The sequence below is a fragment of the Channa argus genome, chromosome 5, assembly GCF_033026475.1.
Source record: "Channa argus isolate prfri chromosome 5, Channa argus male v1.0, whole genome shotgun sequence".
Lineage (NCBI taxonomy): Eukaryota > Metazoa > Chordata > Actinopteri > Anabantiformes > Channidae > Channa > Channa argus.
In genome coordinates, this window is record NC_090201.1 from 5,013,462 (window position 1) to 5,032,885 (window position 19,424).

Genomic DNA, 19,424 nt, shown 5'->3' on the forward strand with positions numbered 1-19,424 from the left:
TGTACTAATACTGCGGAACAGCCGAAGCGGCGGCAGGGAACCGAGCCTGGATGCAGCCAAGAAGAGACACTCGGTAACTCTGCTTGGCATCTGCTATTCAGTCATTGGAAATAAAGCATCGCATGAGCTTCAGACAGACTCGCACGCCATTTTTTCTTTTTTTCTACGTTTTCAGTGACTTGAGCCACTCATCCATCTTACTTGTGCCTGTATGAAGAGCAGGTGGAGCGGTACTCTTGCTCTGTCTTGTGGCAAAAATCAATCAGAGTTTGGACATTGTCTCATATGGCAACCCAGTTTATCCCTTCCCATTGCCTTCAACATGTACCACACTGTCTGGCAAATCTGTACGGCTCACCACTGGCTGTGAAAGTTTAAGAATAGAACAAAATCAGTGTTTTGGTTGTTGGCTTGTCTTCGCCTTCTCTGACTTGTGAGCTTCAAATTTCCTTTCAGCTCACGTTGGTCTCTGACACAGGGTGGCAAGGATACAAAGGCTCACATATTATCATCGCTCTGATGGTTTTTTGCACATCTCCATGCCTTTTTTTTTTTTTTTTTTAACTGGAGGTACAAAACAACTGATTTACTGCATACTAATGTTACAGATTAAATCATTCATTTGGGGAAGAGAGGACGAAAACGACTGCCATACATTACTTTGTTACAGGCAGCTATTATCTCCCAAAATTAGGGAGAACATAAGTAAAGAATTGGTTCGCACACAAATGATGAGAAACCGATAAGTGTCGCTTGATCTTTCAGAGCGGTGATAAAATATCATTAATCAGATGCATTATCATCAACCCCACCTGGATAGAAGGCTAAGTGGTGTTACAAACACAGTGTTTCCTCCAACTGTGAAACCCCAGCAGGCAGCGAGCAGCCACACACCACAGCTCAGTGCCTGACACAGTCAGATTTGCTGCTTTCATTTCACTGTTGGTATCATTAGGGGCTTGCACGTGTTTGGCACTGGAATGAAAGGAATTTGAAATGAACAGACATGACAGCTTTCATCATTTCCCACCTTTTCATCTGAGTCGAGCTCTTGTATACATTGGATTAAACAGGCACGAGAAGAGGTGTCGCGCAGCTTTCAGCGCGTGAACGAACCTCACGGGCGCGTGACAATCACATCGAGATCTGATTGAACTCGGGGAGGGTGGGAAAATATGAGGTGCGCCTCCAAACATGTGGACCCACTCACAGAGTTATTTTGACAGGCTTTGAAACCCATCCCAGCACTCTTTGTTACATATTTAGCAATATTATTTGAGAACATTTGAACATCCCCTTGTTTAAATTCAAGGTATGTAGTGTTGCAACACTGTTCTCAGTTGGTCAATGAGTGGCTGCTGTTATGTCAAAAACCTCGTCATTAAACAAGCTGCATGCTTCTTTTATCCTGCCTCTGCTACTTCTAACAGCCAGTTGTTTCTGTTGTAGTAAGGTCACCTCTTTTCCGCCACTCTAAACTGCATTGTTTTGTATCATGCTACTGTAGAGTACTGCTTGAAATTTGTGCCTGAATCCATTTGGACCAGACTGGATCTGATCAGACCCACTGGTCTTTACATTGGGTCCGGCTGAATTTCTCACCTAAACTTGGGTTTGAGTTATAAATACTTAAAAAAAATATTAGCTATTTCTGACCCATTTATGACACATTTGTTCATTTGAACTTTCACTGAGAGGTGCACCAAAAATCCGAGTTTAGGTTTGGGCGGAAATATTCTGCGCTCAGAACTCCCTGAGCTAATATTTTCAGGCCTGTGATTTCTGTCCGTGTGGCAGCCTGTCAGGCCGCTCTTCACCTCAGCTTGTACTAACATTCAAACCATCTCTTTGCTCTCTTCTCTGCTTCCCCCCTCCCCCTGCAGGAGCCTGTCTCGACTCCTGCCATTTATGAAGAACCGTTTGCTGATTTAAAGGTTATTCATTGGTTTTTAAATCCACCCATCATCTGTTTTCCTCTCTGCAACACTCAAAGCCAACTGCATGCCTCCTAACTGACTGAATGAAGTGTGTTACTTTGACCCTTAGTTACATTTATTTACGAGAGTGAATTACATGTGTGGGTTGAAAACAAAATCCTCTTCACTTGGCAACTGCTTGCATGATCTGTTTTAACTGTGATCTAATTAGTGGAGTTGTTTTATGTCTGTCTTTGTAATTCACCGGCTTCCAACGTATGTGCCCCGTGACCCTTTAAAACACATTATTCCTATTTTATTTCTGACCCATCACTGCATGTAGTTTAGGCAAAAAGTTCTATTTAATAAAAGTTTTTACTACAACGTACTATAGTTAAATGAATAAATGGGTCTTGTGTCTATTAGTAAAAATGTAAAAATTTCAAACAGAAAATCTAAACATTTCAGCTAAGTAGGTTTTGCTGTTACAGCTCTTTAAACGTCAGGTATTATCTTTTTTAGTTAATGTTAAATAAATTAACACATTTACATGTTATAATAATATTTTTATTGTAAATCTCTCTAAAAAAAGTGAGATTCAGGTTTCAAGTGAATTTTGACTGTAACTGCAATCCACACATCCCTTAAGCTTCTTTCTAACATGACTGCATGCCTTATTATTTTCTAATCATCCTGTACAAGAGCTGTGATTTTCGATCCTCCATAAATCCCGGAATACCGATTCTCTCGTCCCATTCTCCCATCCCGTATCATCTTCCCCATCTGTGTGACTACACTTTTGTAACCATTGTGTGGTCGCCCTTGTGTCTGCACCTGTCCCCAGAAGGACCTCGGGGACAGGAGGCTCCAGTCGAGCGTAGCCTCAGAGGAGGAACTGGAGCGGGATGCGGTGGCCTGCATGAGGGAAACTCACTTGGGCATTGAGCGCAAGTGCTCCAGTATGACGGTGAGCTCCACGTCCAGCCTGGAGGCTGAGGTTGATTTCACTATTATCACGGATCTCCACCCCGGTATAGAGGACTTCTCTAAAGGCATGTCAGAGCTGGGAGAGAAGGAGCAACAGCTAGAGGTGGGCCAAGAGGACTTTGAAGAGACTTCCAGGTTCTACTCCGCCCGTCTAATGGGCTCCAGGGACAAGTCTCCCATGGAGGAGAAGCTCCCTGAGGAGGGAACGTATTATGAGGTAGACCAATGAATGTATTCATTCTTCATCATCATCATCATCATCAGCCACTGGATTCACTATGCTTGGTTGGATTTGGTGCCATAACCGCTTTATTTTTGTTGGACACTACCGTTTGTTACATTTATGTTTATTGTTTATTTGTTTGTTTATTTTATTTATTCTCCTTGTTAATTTGTGCAGCTTTCACCTATTATTGTTTATTTCTGTCAGTGTTTCTTTGAATTCCATGTCAGTGCATCATTACTTGCATGTTGTCATCAAGCTGAACAATAAAATTTTATTTTGGTGTATTTATCATTAGGGCGAAAGCCTTCAAATTCTTTCTTTGGATCAATATGCTGATCATAAAAAATGCGTCTTTTTCCAAGGTCTTCTAAGGTTTTCCTGTCAACATAATTCTTGATATTATTTGACCTTATTTTACCGTTTGTGTTTCTCTCAGCCTCCTGTGGCAAAGAAAGAACCCAGTGCTGTGAGCATGGCTCATATGATGAAGAGAGCAGATACAAAGACGGAGACACATACGAATGGATCAGAGGTCCACTCCAACATCATGAATGTCTCCTCGCAGGTAAAAAAAGAACCAGAACAAAATAAAAGCCCATTTCCAGAAATCTTGGGACACAGTGTAAATTGTAAATAAGGAGAGATTGCAATTTTTGGCTGTAAGAATTTGGGATCTGAGGAGAAAGGTGGCTTTAATTTTGAAAGCAGTAACTTCTACCGATTCTTCCTTAACACATGAATTGAACTGTTCAACAGTTCAGAGCCTTCATTGTTGTATTTTTCACTTCATAATGGGCCAAACATTGGTTGACAGGTCTGGACTGCTGTGTCTTGCCTGTTCAGCACTAACACTCTGCAATAACCAAGACTTTCACTGAAAAAGATTTTGTCTGGACAGCAGCATATGTTGCTGCAAAGCTTGTAAAAATCATTCAGCATTAATGGAGACTTCACCTCTGCGCTCACTGATGTATGTGCACTAATTCCTCCCACACCATCACAACTGCTGCCTTATAAACTGTGTACAATTCAGATGGCCCCTCTCCTCTTTAGCATGAAAAATGGAGGGTACACGAATACCAGAATTTAAAATGTTTACTTGTCATACCACAGGACAGTTTTTACTTCACCTACCTCCATTTTAAATAAGCTCACGCTCAAAGAAGATGTTTCAGGATCATTTTTTTAATTGGGTTATTTCATTGCATAGTAGGACTTCTATTTTTGGATGCAGCGATAAACTGTGATTGCTGACTTTGGTTTTCAGATTTGTTCCTGAGCCAATGCAGTCATTTTGATGGCTATTTTTAATGCAGTGCTGCCTGAGGACTAAAAGATCACAGCCATTTAATACTGGTTTTTGGCCCTGTCCCCAAGTTATTTGGTGTATAGCAATTAAAAATGTACAAATATTTAAAGAGGAGATTATATAATAAATGTACAAAAATGTTATAGTTTCATAAGCAATTTTTCTGCTCTGTGTTGTTACACTTTAACTGACACTTTTGGTAGAAAGGGAGAGTGTTAAGACTCATCAGTCATCCTATACCTGTACTTCCAGTGAAGAAAGAAATATTTTTTCCAGAGCTCTTTTTAGAGGAGAAAGCTTTTCCTTCTAGCTGCAGTGACATGACAGCCGTATTCCCCAAACTCAGATGACATAATAGCATCATTAATGTGTTATTAAAGTATTGACAGGGTATTAATGAGGATGATAAAAGCAAGTGCGAATTGCATTCATCTCAAGGGGTGAACTTTAGTGCTGCCTGGGCCATACCACAAGTGACGTTTTAAAATGCAATCATTTCGGGCTCTTGAGGAATTCAACTAATGGTGTTGATGAACTCAGGCAATAATGTGGATATATTTTCTTTGAAGTGTTAGATCACTATTCAGTTACATTTTCAAAGATGTCAGTGTAAGCTACATTGGTGTGTCTCTATATGTATGTGTGCGCGTGCTTGCATGCGTGTGTGGGAGGATGATGTCATCTGTAGGCAAAGATGTCATCAGCAGCATTGTTTGGCCAGCAGAGGGAGACATGTCTGGCTTGGCTCCTGTTCTGTGGCAGCTGTATGTGTGTCACTGACTGGCTTTGAGTTCAGTAGCGTTGCCACCAGCCTGCTCTAAATGGAAACCGTTCATTTAGCTTAGAGGTGGCCTTTACAAACAATTCCTCAAGAATGCACATGGTGTTCATGGTTTGGTTGAGGCCATGAAATATGTCATCAATACAAAAAATTCATAACTCAGTGAGACACTTGCTTCCTTTAAAGCAGCAGAACTTTGTTTGTTTTGGCCACTTGGGGCAGACATGCCATTGGATAACTGTATGGTGACCATAGACCACATACTGAGTTTTGGCTCGGTTTGCACCATATTTTTATTAATCTGGCACACTACTGGCAACGATTTTAAAGGTTTCTATATGTTCCCTAGCTAGTTTTTGTCAGGGAGTGTGCAGTGAGATAATCTGAGCTTTCTTTTGCTTTAAAGAACTGTCAGCTGGTGCTTATGCTAAAATGCAGTAAATCTTCCTAAGAACTGCAGACTGGATAATCCTCTTTGAGTTCACTACAAATAAAACCCTTTACATTACAGTCATTTGATCCATTGTTGAAAATAGTAATTAGTGCAGCTTTAAGGCAAGACTAAAGCAATAACACACTTTCTTTTACAGATGTTAGGCAGTATAACTTAATGGAAGTTACTTGGCTTTGCTTGGCCTGAACAAACTTTAGATAGATGCTGTTGTTCAACCCCAAATCCAAAAAAGTTGGAAAACATAAATTAAAACAGAATGCAATGATTTGCAAATCTCATCAACCCAAATTTTATTAACAATAGAACATTATACCATTATACCATTATACCAATAGACATTTTACCATTTCATGGAAAATATTAGCTCATTTTGAGTTTGACGGCAGCAACACATCTCAAAAAAGTTGGAACAGGTTGATGTTCACCATTGTGTAGCATATCCTCTTCTTTTAACTGTCTGTAAATGTCTCTGAAGTGAGGAAACCAGTTGTAGGAGAGGAATGTTGTCCCATTTTTGTCCGATGCAGGATTCTAGCTGCTCAACAGTCCTGGGCCTTTGTTGGCAGATTTTTTGTTTTATGCTCAGTCAAATGTTTTTATTGGTGAAAGGTCTGTACTGCAGGGAGGCCAGTTCAGCACCTGGACTCTTCTCCTGTAAAGCCATGCTGTTGTGATGGATGCAGGATGTTATTTAGTATTGTCTTGCTGAAATATGCAAGGCCTCCAGACACGTTGTCTGGATGGGAGCATATGTTCCTTTAAAAACCTCTATGTACTTTGGCATTGATGGGGCCTTTCCAGATGTGTAACCTGCCCACGCCATAGGCACTAATACCTATACCATCAGAGATGCAGGCTTTTGAACTGCCTGCTGATAACAAGCTGGATGGTCCCTCTTTAGTCTGGAGGACACGGCATCCATGGTTTTCAAATAGAATTTCAAATTTTGATTTATCTGACCTCAGACCATTTTAAATGAGCTTTGGCCCAGAGAACACGGCAGTGTTTCTGGATCGTGTTAAAATATGGCTTCTTCTTTGCATGATACAGCTTTAACTTACATTTATGGATTACACTGTGAACCGTCCTCACAGACAGATTTCTGTAAGTGTTCATGAGTCCATGCAGTGATGTCCAGTAGAAACCCATGTTAATGCAGTGCTCCCTGAGGACCTGAAGATCACGCACATCCAGTTTTGACCTTTGGCCTTGTCACTTGCACACAGAGATTCCTCCTGATTCTCTGAATCTTTTGATGATATTATTTACTGTAGATGGCGGGATCTTCAAAGTCTTTGCAATTTTACGTGGAGGAGCATTTTTCTGAAATTGTTCCACAATTTTTTGGCACAGTTTGTCACAGATTGGTGAACCTCTGTCCATCTTTACAATTGAGAGGCTCTGCCTCTCAGAAATGCTCCTTTTATACCCAGTCATGTTACTGGCCTGTTGGCAATTAACCTAATTAGTTGTCAAATGCTCCTCCATTTGTTGTTGATTTTCGAGCCTTTTGTTAACCCTGTTTCAACTTTTTTGAGATGTGTTGCTGTCATCAAATTCAAAATGAGCTAATATTTTCCATGAAATGTAAAAATCTCTCAGTTTAAACATCTGATATGTTGCTTATGTTGTATTGTGAATTAAATACGGGTTGATGAGATTTGCAAATCGTTGCATTCTGATTTATTTAGGTTTTCACATCTTATCAAATTTTTCTGGAATGGGGGTTTATAATTGACATTGCTGAGTTGATTTGCCGACTTCATGATCAACGATAAAATGCTTTTTTAATTAAAAGAGTACAACAAGGAGTATGAAATTGGAACTGATTCATATATAAAGTATGTCTTTTAGATATACTTTAACTGTATGTACTTTGTAGTAGCAAGATTAAAGACTCTGCACGGCAGTCTTATGTCTATTTCCTTCTGTCCTTAAGAATCATGACGTTGTCATTCCGCTGGAGGCAGCTATTAAAGAAAATGGCTCTCCTGTAAGTACCTGAGAAACTCTTATCGCTACATTTCTAACCTTACTGCTTTGTTATCAGTGTGCATATACAGGACTTGATTTTCACAGTACTGGTATGTGATGTCATGGTACCATCATCAAACTAACAACGTACAACGTGTGTGGAATAGAAGAGTGTGGATGAGCACATTTAGAGACTGTAGATCCATACCATTTTACTTTTAGTTCCCTCTAGGTAGAGGAAATTCTATTTTAATTTCCCAGTTTTATGGTTGTACAATATCAAAGAGTGTCCATTTAATGGAGAGGCACTTCGTTCTGTTTGAAGTTTGTTTGTGGTGTATAAGAAGTGGGAACACATATCATGTTAATGGCAGATCGATGAATTATTGGCTGTCGCTGCCCATTATCACCACTTTATACCAGTCCAGAGGCAAACTTGGCATAATTTCCTAATACAACATTTATGAAATAGCCAGTCAAGAATCACAAATCTCCCCATTTCTTCATTATGGTGTTTGTCATTTGCATGATATAAAAACCGGAAACTCCAGCACTGAAAGTAGCACATTATTATACTAAATCTGGATATTCCTGCAATAAACTATTTTTCTTAACAAAAAGATGTAAAGGTGGGAGCATTAGTTAGTACCTTAGCTTTCACTTCAAACCACTGACCGTGCAAAATGAGTTTGTTGTTCAGAGCATCATCTAGTCAGGCCCTAAAAACACTCTGTACTTTTCTACTTCTTTCATATTCTCCTAAGAGATGAACGCACACATTTGATATTTGCTGTGTGTGTGTGTGTGCAGGATGCCTTTTATCTATGTGCATATGACTCATCTCTTACAAAACGTTTGTAGGTAAAAGCTGTTATCCAGGAGAGGGAGTCTGTTGGGTCCCCGCTGACCATCACTGCTGAGAGTGTCACCTCAGCAACCACAACACAAGTTACCAAGGTAACACCTTCTGGTTCTAGGTTACAGCCTAATGACAGGAGTTTGGAGGTAGTCCAACACAACTGTATTTTAAGCTTGTTACATTTCTCATCCCCTGCTTCTGAGGATGACAATGGGGGCCCTCACACTAACACAAATCAAGTCATTTAAAATGAATGATTTGTCCAAAACATTAGAACCAAATAAAATCCTAATGCAATATAGTACAAATCCACCATCCACTACCACCTCAATAGTAAACACATAGTAGAATTATAATTTTTTTGACAGTGAGAGTATATTGGGTCTGTTTTTTTACTCTCTATTTTCCCTCTTCATTTATCCTTTTGTCTTGCTGTTCATTTCATTCTATGGTTCCTGCTCTTTTCTCTCTCTCTTTTCTCACCTCTTCTTTTCTGCAGACTGTGAAAGGTGGCTACTCAGAGACCAGAATCGAGAAAAGGATTATAATCACAGGAGATGATGATGTGGACCAACATCAAGTGAGGAGTAGTATTAGGAAAAACTGATGCACACCTCATACACTGGGAAATAATATGTGAGTTTTATGACCTATATCTTTATGTCTCATGTTCCCAGGCCCTTGCTATGGCAATCCAAGAGGCTAAGCAGCAGCATCCCGACATGCTGGTGACAAAAGCAGTGGTTATCAGGGAAACAGAGTCGCCCACTGAGGAGTTGCAGCAGAAAGCAGAGGTATGTGACTCTTAGTGCTCACAGTCTGGTCATGTGATCCGCATGCAGGTTGCAAGAATACTATGCTTTGTGTTCATGGATGGATTACTTAAAAGGCTTACCAGGCACAGAGACGTCTCTTTGAGGAGACGTAAAACAACTACCAAGATAAAGTAAATTACCACAAAGAAACACAAGGTGACTACAAAGACGCAAAATGACCTAAAAGAAAGAGGCAAAATGATCTGAAAGATGCAACTACAAAGAAATGAAAACAAACAAACAAACAACAACAAAAGCCACAAAACGACAACAAAAAGGGAGAAAAAAAGAAATTCAAAACAACTACAATAGATACAAAACTAACAACAAGGGGGGGGGGGGGGATAAATGGATAAATCAAGATGTAAAACAACCACAATGAAATGCAGTACGACCACAAAATTCGAGAACAATAAAATGTAAAACAACGACAAACATGACTCCCATGTACAAAACATAAAGAGACACAAAATGACTACAAAGATGCAAAACAGGTACAAAGAGAGGAAAAATTATCAGAAAGATACAATAAAAAAAGTGCAAATATACTCTACATACTATACTATACATAATATACCTCAAAGGGGCAGAAACAGTTTCAAAACAGATACAAAGTAAAACAAACTAACAAAAGAAATAAAAATGGCTTGATCAAGATTTATGCCAACCTCAAAGAGATGCAGTATGACCATAAAAAAACTAATGAGATACAAAACAACAAAAAAGGTGTAACACGACTACAAAGTGATTCAAAACCACTACGAGAAGCAAACACAGGTACAAAACATCCATAAAGAGAAAAAATAAAAGACTAAAAAGAGATGCAAAACAGAAACACAGATGTAAAACACCCATAACGATAAGCATAATGATATTATTTGTATTCATATTGTACCTTTCTCATCTGGGTGTACAGCTGCTACGTCAGAGGCGTGTGAGCCGTGGGGCTCAGTGTCTCATAAATAGTCAGTGTTATTGTGTGATGACTCATCTCTGTGTCTTTGTGTCATTGCAGTCCTGATTGGTCACGGTGGCTCCTGAGATGGGGGGACAGGAGGATCCTTCCACTTTGAGTCTCCTCCACCACCCTGCAGTACGCCACTGACCAGATAAGAGGACTCTCTACCCCACTGTGTACACACCGACACAAGAACAGACTGCGTTCCATGAAGCCGTAGACCCCTGTCCCTTTAGACAAACCAACTGTGACTCGGCTTCTGACAAGACCTGCCCTCCCGTCCTGTCCGAGCCCATCCCAGCGCTCCACCTCGTTATGGAACATGTCTGTTACATCATTTCCAAATGGAAATGCCTTCTACTTGATGGTTTACCACTTTTACCAACAAAATTCTTTCTATTAAGTTCACAATTATCTTCCCTGTGCTACTGTCACATATAAAATGAATATATAAGAGAATGGATGAATGAAAGTATCAGGACAATGCTGATGGTGGGGTAGGGAGGTAGGCGCCAAGTGGCAAGAGGCAGCCTTTTTGCTCGTTGTTGCCACCTACTGGCCATGACACCTTCAGTATAATCAACAGCTGTCTTATTAGCTTTTTACATTTTTATCTATAGAGGATCTAATTTATGTCCAGTGTTTGCTTGTTTATGAAATATGTATAATATTAAATGATTATAATCTGCATGATTCAATAAAAAAGTGGGAATGAGAAAAAAAAAACACTACATGCACATGTCCACATGTGAAATCCATTAGAAGGTCTGAGATGATGGGACTGAGCACTTTTGGAGGAACTTTGGTTAAAAGAAAAAAAAACAAGTCTGATGAGTAGTGAGCAAATACTAATATTGAATGACTCTATTGGGACAGTTCAGTGGACAGCTGGACATCTGCTTTGGTCCCAGTCTCTAACATACAAACATCACTGTCCTTTTCTCACTTTCCCCTCTTCACTGTTCCTTCACTGTCATCATAAAGAAATGCTGTTTGGGCACAGGTGAAGGATTTTTTGAGAAATTGTAATATAAATAATATTTTAAGTTCCAGAAATGTATGTTTTTACTTTTTCTTAATTGATTTTATTGACTTCAAAGATGAAACAGAATTTATATGTTAATCTTGTGTTTTTGACATTTCAGTTTAAACATGCAGAGATTGTTCTTTCTAACCCCAGGCTTCTACCACAAGAGCTGAACAGTTTGTGAAAGTTAGTATTAAGAAAAATTATGTAGGATGATGTAGGACCCAAACATAAATAGATAATATTTTCCAAATTGTAAAGCAGTGATGCAATCAAGTGAAACTATGGGGATGAACCTTTGGTCCAGTTTGTAGTTGAAATTTTTAAAATCTGTGTGCTGATCATTTTAAACTTTAACTGGTTTCCCAACCGGTAATCAATAATAGCATCATATCAAGTCCTTCAACGTGCTATAATAGTTTTTCTTTTTTCTTTTTGTCCACATGAAGGAAGTGCAGTAAACTGAAAACATAATGTATGTATCAATTTAAAAAGCCACCTGATGTGAAGAAGAAGGTACCCGATGAATACATATATTTTCTATTTGATTTTGTTTACTTAAGGAAAAAGTTTAACATTTAAAAAAAAAAAATCCCTAGCTGTTAACTGTGTAACCGACCTTGATAGGAAAATTATTAACTTTTCTTTTTTTTTTTTTTACAGTATACTGCAACACATTGCTGGAAATTATTCTCATGAGAGCAGTAGGAGTAATTTAAAACAATAAAACTGTGGGCCAATAAATCCAAAACAAGACACAAGAGGAAGATAAAATGCTACAGGGACATGAGGGAACCATAGACTTGGTTCATAATTATTTGTGGGGTTGTTGCTACTTTCACATTACAAAGTTAATTAAATCATTGCATATTTAATTAGCTTTAAAGCAAAATAAATCAATCCTGTAATATAATAATATATAATATTAAGGTAGATTCTCAGTATTTGAATTAACACATTCACAAACACACTGAAAAGTACAAAACCACAAGACTAACATGGATACTTTGTTGTTTTCTGTTGAATGACCTGTTTTAAAGGGTGACTTCACAGATTCCTAACTTCCTTCCCATGGTTCTACTTTAAGGTGTACATGTATATGAACTGCATTAAACTTCCCTCTGCCCTCCCTGTATTCAAATTTCTCTGCAGCTTTCTGTTTAGATGACACCATCTGCAGACGTCCTGGAGCAGCACATTAACCACGACTACAAGCTCTGTAGCATAAACAACCAGCTGACAATATTACCACTGAAAAAGACCCAGGAAGATATTTTAACACATGGGAGGCAGAGCGAGTTTAGTATTTTATCACATGCATGTATTCAACCATCGGCAAACCATTGGATGCAAGTTTAAAATTGGTGAACTCGGACTTTAAATCATGGCGCATTGGTTTGTTATTGTATTTATAGGAATGCTGAATGTGAGGCTTGTGCTTTTCCTCCCTGTTCCCCTTTAAGAATCCCTCGAAACTGTTGACTACCACATTATCTTGGATGACCTTTAATACGATACTATGCATCACTTATCCATTTACTAATCCCTGTGATTGGAGCCCACCCTACGTTAGCTGTGTTGTCACCATTGTTGACTTTGTGCTACTGTTAACAGGAGCAGTGAAGCACACTGCTTGTGAGAATTGCAATAAGCAGCCATTATTCGTATCTGTCCTCGAAAGGGAGAAAACTGTGAACTCTTATGCGTACCTAAGCGTAACCAAAACCTATAACACAGCATTAGTGATATTCAAAGGAGTTTTTCCAAAAGACGCGATCATGGCTTTGTGGCCCTTTTCAAATAATCCTCCCATCCCATGACTTGAAACTGTCAACCTGCTGTAGATGTGTCTGTGGAAACCAAGAGATTCCTAAACTGATGTTTTGTATATTTTGATTTGATATATTTTATTTTACCCGGTCAAATGACACTGGATTGTTGTCAAGGCACTTGCTCGCAGTGGTATTCGCACACATACCGTTGGGAAAATGTATGTGTCAATGAAAACACTACTGATTGAGGAGAAATGACTGCAGGCATCAGGAGTAAAGTTGTGTTCTGTGGGCGAGGTGGTGAATTGAAGGATGGACGGCCTGTATCTGTGTATAAATATCCATTCTTCTGTGTATTATCCTGTAAACTATGTAGAACCTGACAGGAGCAGGGATGTGTTTTGAGGTTCATGGGGTGAAAGCAGTAAGTAAAATCTGAGGGACAGCAGAGCAATAGACATGTCACACGAATGGGTGCCTTGTGTTTGGACTCTCAGTTATCAGTTCTCTGCTTAAACCACCACGGGGCAGATGGAGAACTGACCTCTCTGCCTTAAAAGTGATTCACTAGAATGTGACATTGAATGCAGCAAAAGACTCTTTGAATCTGGGCAAGGTGAAAGTATTTATTGGCCCCATTAACGTAGAGAATCAGTATAGACTATGGATATGAGCTTTTTTTCTGTGAAGAGCATCAAACTGCTCCACTGTTTAGCCTCCACCTTCAATCCTTCACTGCCGTTTGCTCTACATTCCGCTAGTGCTTGGTGGTGTGTATTTGCTGTATCTGCATTCAGTCTAAATGGAAAACATACACGCATAAATAAATGTCTCAGTATGATTCAAACGCTGTCTCTGATTCTGAGGGGAGAGGGGTTTTATTCACCTATAATCCATAAGTGAGACTTGGGGAAATGTTTTTTTTTTAATCGTGTGGTTTAAATATTTAATATATAATAATTCAATGTGTGAAATAAAAAGGCTTCTTTTGTAAAATCAGACTAATGAAGGATCATTGTTGCAGTGAAACAAAGGGAGGAGTTAGTTGTGTTGTGGTTCCATCTTGTGGCCAAATTTAATACCTTTATTGCGGTGGGGGGGGGTTCAGATTATCTACTTTATGTGCTCTTAGTGCCACCTAGTGCTTATTATGGAATAAACAAACTCAAGCAACAATTTTGACTTTAAAATACATTTTCTGGGAAATGCCACAGAGTTTTAGTATTTATGTGATATTAAATGAACCAGCAAAAAGAAAATAAAACAGATTTTAATGAGAGTGTTAAAGGACCATCCTTACAAAAGGAAGTACTAACCTACTCTAATACTGCCTGTCAAAACAGCTATATCTTTTAATGTACTCTATAGGATAATAACGTCATAATGATGATACCAGTGGGGCTTTGAGTTGATAATATTTTAAATAGAAAGCATGTGTAATAAGACAGGGTTTAAAAGATATGGGGGGATCAAATTGAATTATGAGAAGTGTAGGAACAAGTGTTATTGAAGCTTGTGCCATCTGAGGGGCTAAAAGACAAACTGTCTCCACCTTTGATACCTTAATTTTGACCATTCGTTAATGGATTTTCTCATGGCCCTCATATTATAGAAGTGCAATGCTAAATAACTGGAGTAGTATTCATTAAAGGGATTTTTTTTGTTTGTTTGTTTTAACGTGGACCTCTTTATTCCCGTTAGCTACACTTGATTCTCTACCATTATTTCTATAAATTAATAGTTATTTTAAAATGTATTTTAATTGCACCTTTTCTGTTCCTCCCTATCCCTCTGCAATAGTTTAATGACACCTGAGTGCAAAATTAGCTCCGCCAGCTTTCTATCTGCACCCATTCAACATGATATTAGTAAATGTGTATTAATTTTAGTTATCCATTTGGCATTTGGTTACAGATTCCTAATAGGACATATTGAAACCCATTTAAAACCTATGTTATTATCTTTGAAAATGTAGACTGTATATCTATTTAATTTAATGGCATTAAATCACAAAGTTGTGCTTAATAACGTCGACAAGGAGTGGATTTGCTATGCCTGGAGGGAGAATATTCCTATTTGTCAGCATTCGCACATGTACACTATCGTGTTCTGAGGGATGGACCAACAGAGCATGACATTGTTCTATAAACCAATATTCTTTATTAACACAATATAAACAACAAACAGCAAATGAGGAAACCCTCATCTAGAGCGAATATGGACAGTAGACCCAGTACATCTCTGAGGGACTGACTCAGACAGAAGTATAGACATAGGGCAGATCATGGTACACATAGGGTATACATAAACCTATCAGATGCATGAACCTTGCATGTTCCTGAAGCCATTCAGTCGGTTTGCAGATGGACAGAAGAAAGAGGACAAAGTATAGTCATGCTGAGCAACAGCTAGTTACAGTATGAAACAGAGTTATTACATAAAAACCAAGTAAATCATCTCTTTAGAAAGGTTCTTTTATATAAATGATTTGAAGTGTACAAAACAGTATATTACACATTTCTTGATGCATGATTCTGAGCAAGATCCAGTGGCCTACAGTACACTTCCCTTCAAAGTACTACAAACTACTTAACTGGATTACAAGCTACATACAGACTGCACTGTACTTCTGTAGCACAGCAGTCCCACATGGCATCAGGAGACTATGGGAAAAGGAAAAGATCAGCAGCATTGTCTTTTTATTAAGAATACACACCTATAAAAATGCACCAGGCCTCATATATTGCCAATACCCCATGCGTAACAGCAGAATGCCATTCAGACTAACCTCAGTAACCTTAGCATTGCACAAAGGATGCTGCCCCCATCCCCCAATCCTCACCATAAACAATTGCTATCCACACAGCAGCATGTAAACAACGCCGCGGCTGCTTCATAGTTCTAAGCTTCTAATGTTTTTGATATACATATGATAAGTTAAGGCTCTTTAAGGACCTGAGGATTTTGAACATATGATGAGGCACACAGAAGGCAAAGAATAGCTCTAGACACAGGGCTAACTGAAAGAATGAGGAGCATGAGACAGCCACAAGGGTCCGATCGCCAGAGCAGTTAGATGACCAATGTTGAGGAACCCGGAGAAGATGCCCTCCAACCACAGCATGATGTTATTTCTGGTAACAAGGTTAGTAAGTATTGTATCACACGGATGACTTTAAAGTTTTCATTAAATATTCAGGAGTCATCTTACCCAAGAGGACTAGCACCAAAAGCATAGTGGATTATTTTCAAGACTGACATGTCATCAGGACACTGAAAGAATTATTAGTTGTTGTTCACACTGGTCATGATTATGATGATGATGATGATCCCTCCATGTGAATTCGAAGGTACTTGACTGTTGTCTTTATTTGCACTGAATTGTAGATGTCAAAACATGCAAAAGTGTGGCTTCAGCATTTGTCACTTGGTAAAATCAATTGGGGATTTGCATGTGCAGCAGTTTGCAGGTTTCCTGTTATTGTATTCATCTAACAAACCGATCTAAATCGATCCTAATACCGGTTCGTAGCTGTAGTAGCAGTAACCCAGCATTAAACGCAATTGCAGAAACACAAAATTTTGGTTTTGATAGCAATTGATTTACAAAAGGCATAAAGCTAAAGCCTCACGGTCGAACTTTTAAAGGCCTGTTTTTAGTGCAGACCAAAGACTTTGTATGCTGCCTCCATCTTATGTATGGCAGTGCAGTCCTACTACGACTGTCCAGTATGGTGGCAGCAAATGATTACTGTCCTTTAATCTTTCAGTGTACATATGGTATGTGAGTATTTCTGACTGAATCATTTTGAGCAAATAGTTTTTTTTTTCCTGCATGTTCTGCAAATCCTGTAAAAACACATAAATAAAAGACATTTTAATGAACTTCAAACAACCCACTGCTAGTAGATATGTGATAAAGAATTAGCTGATTTTAGATGCTAGTCCTCCTTTCAGATAATTTGTACAATGACCAGTATTGGCAAATACCCAACATGTCACTACAGTCATCTGAGTGAGATCCTCTTTTAACTATTGCAGAAAAAGACGTCCAACAGATAATTGTTTACTCACTTGAAAGAAAAAAATCTCTGGTCTTTCACAACCAAAGTTACATGTCTCTTTTACATTTTAGAACATTACACATTCTTTCCCTTCATACTGGAACATTTGATGATGTTATTTGCCATGCACTTACACATTTTCACCCTCATAAAGCCCAGACCAACATCAAATTGATTAAGAAAACAAAACCTACAAAAGCCCAACATGTCATACAAAAAGATGCATATAAGACATTTTTCTCTTTATTTTTTTCTTATGAAAGCTGCTTTGGTAACAACATAGTCACGACATCAGTCAATCTCCTTTAACTTAGCCTGGGTGCTGAAGAGGACTCCCTCCCTTGTCATCTCAATGGCATGTTTTTTCACTGTCGTTGTTCTGCCTCTAAAATCTAAATGAATGGATCTAGTTACACCAGAGTGGGCTGTGTTTGCGTTTTGCCGTAGAGCTGTCTCCGCATCAGATGCAATGTCTGCTGGGAGCTGTTTGTCATAAAGATGTCCGCGCTGTGAAAGACAGTGCTATTGTACTGAGGGCTGATAGAGTGGAGACCTTGGATGCTGAGCCGACTGCGTTGGGGCCTGAAAAGGTAGTGAAAAGAACAAGGCTGTTAGTCTGTTTGCAGTGGAATAAAGCTTTTTGGCATTTAATTCTGAACATTAATTTCCAAGCTGAACATTCATTTCCAAAAATGGTTGTGACATTATTGTGGTTATTATTATTATTATTATTTAGAAGCACAATGAGACATTTATTGTATTTGAAATAACTTTTTTTGCTTATGGTATCACTTTAGAGGCCATCATTGCACAAATGTCTCATGTAGCACATTATTTCCTTGCCCCCCCCTTTTTTTTGTTGCTTTGGAGATCATAATAGCTAAACTGTTCTGGCAAGACAGCATGAAGGAAGTGGATTATTCAGCTCAGCCACAAGCGAGGCACTATAGCTCTCCACTGACCTGGTATCCTTGGAATGGTGATCTGCCTGCTACTGCTGCCTTCCCCTCCTTCACCGAATGGCTTTATCTGAATGATATAATCCTCATCAGTGGGCAATGCGAGCTCCACAGATGTCGTGTTGGTTTCCATGACACTGGGGCGGCTGTGTCGATTCTTCTTGTACAACACCTGAGGATGAATGGCGAAAAATCGAGTCAACACCGACACGGAAGTCGCTGCAACAAACACAATTTTCTGATAAAACCGTATGGACTGGGGGCTTACTTTGTAACCGGTGACCTCAGACTCATTCTCCAGGGCTTTGACTTGCTCCCAGTTCAATATAATCTTAGAATTTGATGTGTTCCACATTACTTTAACTGGTGGCTGACTAGGTGCTAAGAAAAGAAAAGCACATTATTCATCTCACACAAAAGCTGGCAGAGAGGGACCGGCAGTTATAATTAAAAGCAATGCTTACGTGGTTTTTTGGTGGTAATGTTGACAGTGGTGCTGGGAGGCCCTGTCCCAGCAGTGTTATACGCCCTCACTGAGATGTAATATGTGGTGCTGCCTTTCACCCCGGGAATAATAGTGGATGTTTGATTTCCTACAGTCCTTTGCACGCTGGCTGTGTCTTCCCTTTCACTTCTACTCCAGTACCTCACCTGAAAAGCAACAGGGCAGACATGAACACAAAAAAAAGAGGACACCTTAAAAGCTTTGTGTTACACCACGTCAATGAAGTGCAAACAGGAAATGGGTAGATGTGAACCCAACTGGATAGACCATGTGAACTGGGCTGAAAATAAGTCTTAGCAACATGTCACCTCATGTTCCTTTCGCCCAACATGAACTACGTGCTTCAGTCTTGCTCATCAGATCTGTCGTGGTTTAAACTGTGCGATAAAGTCTGAAGTGAAATATGCAAAGGGCAAAAAAAAAGTAAAATAAAGAAAAAAAAACAAACAATCTGAATCCTCAAAAATCCTCTGACATCAACTTCTACTGATAACAGATTTTCTTTGTCACCCAGCTTGTCAGGGCTGAAATAGCTGGCACGCTTGATAGCACAAATATAATTTGTCTTTCCTCACAGGAATAGTTTGCTCAGGCCCTGCTCCTCCATGTTGACTTTGAGTGGTCAACAATTTATAATTCTGGCACTTTATGCAATCCGAGGATGAAAACAGCACCTTTGTTCACATCTTGGATTTCAATAATGAGCGGAATTAAAATGCCAACAACTAACTGCAAAGAGCAAAGCCACTGTCTAAAACTGCTTTGTTGTGTGGATTAGGAGCTAAACGTTCTATCCCTTAGAGTATTGCATCAGTACG

The 19,424-nt window shown here is 39.1% G+C and overlaps 2 protein-coding genes across 21 annotated transcripts in view; one reads left to right on the forward strand and one right to left on the reverse strand.

Moving 5' to 3' along the window:
* LOC137127075 (band 4.1-like protein 1) overlaps positions 1 to 12,565 on the forward strand; it is an 85,656-nt gene extending 73,091 nt beyond the window's left edge. For 12 of the 17 annotated variants that reach the window (XM_067503470.1, XM_067503469.1, XM_067503468.1 and 9 more), the window contains 8 exons: positions 1,884 to 1,934; positions 2,761 to 3,120; positions 3,566 to 3,694; positions 7,613 to 7,666; positions 8,509 to 8,604; positions 9,006 to 9,086; positions 9,184 to 9,300; positions 10,337 to 12,565. In XM_067503470.1, the coding sequence (XP_067359571.1) occupies positions 1,884 to 1,934; positions 2,761 to 3,120; positions 3,566 to 3,694; positions 7,613 to 7,666; positions 8,509 to 8,604; positions 9,006 to 9,086; positions 9,184 to 9,300; positions 10,337 to 10,342 (894 nt within the window). In that variant the 3' untranslated portion in view covers positions 10,343 to 12,565. The remainder of the gene's footprint in view (positions 1 to 1,883; positions 1,935 to 2,760; positions 3,121 to 3,565; positions 3,695 to 7,612; positions 7,667 to 8,508; positions 8,605 to 9,005; positions 9,087 to 9,183; positions 9,301 to 10,336) is intronic. The other 5 variants (XM_067503482.1, XM_067503483.1, XM_067503485.1 and 2 more) reach the window with 2 other exon arrangements.
* A 2,659-nt stretch (positions 12,566 to 15,224) lies between these two features.
* cntn4 (contactin 4) overlaps positions 15,225 to 19,424 on the reverse strand; it is a 148,156-nt gene continuing 143,956 nt past the window's right edge. For 3 of the 4 annotated variants that reach the window (XM_067503463.1, XM_067503467.1, XM_067503466.1), the window contains 4 exons: positions 18,566 to 18,752; positions 18,370 to 18,482; positions 18,105 to 18,273; positions 15,226 to 17,724 (listed from right to left, as the gene is read on the reverse strand). In XM_067503463.1, the coding sequence (XP_067359564.1) occupies positions 17,633 to 17,724; positions 18,105 to 18,273; positions 18,370 to 18,482; positions 18,566 to 18,752 (561 nt within the window). In that variant the 3' untranslated portion in view covers positions 15,226 to 17,632. Of the gene's footprint in view, positions 17,725 to 18,104; positions 18,274 to 18,369; positions 18,483 to 18,565; positions 18,753 to 19,424 lie in introns of all 4 variants that reach the window. The other variant, XM_067503464.1, reaches the window with a different exon arrangement.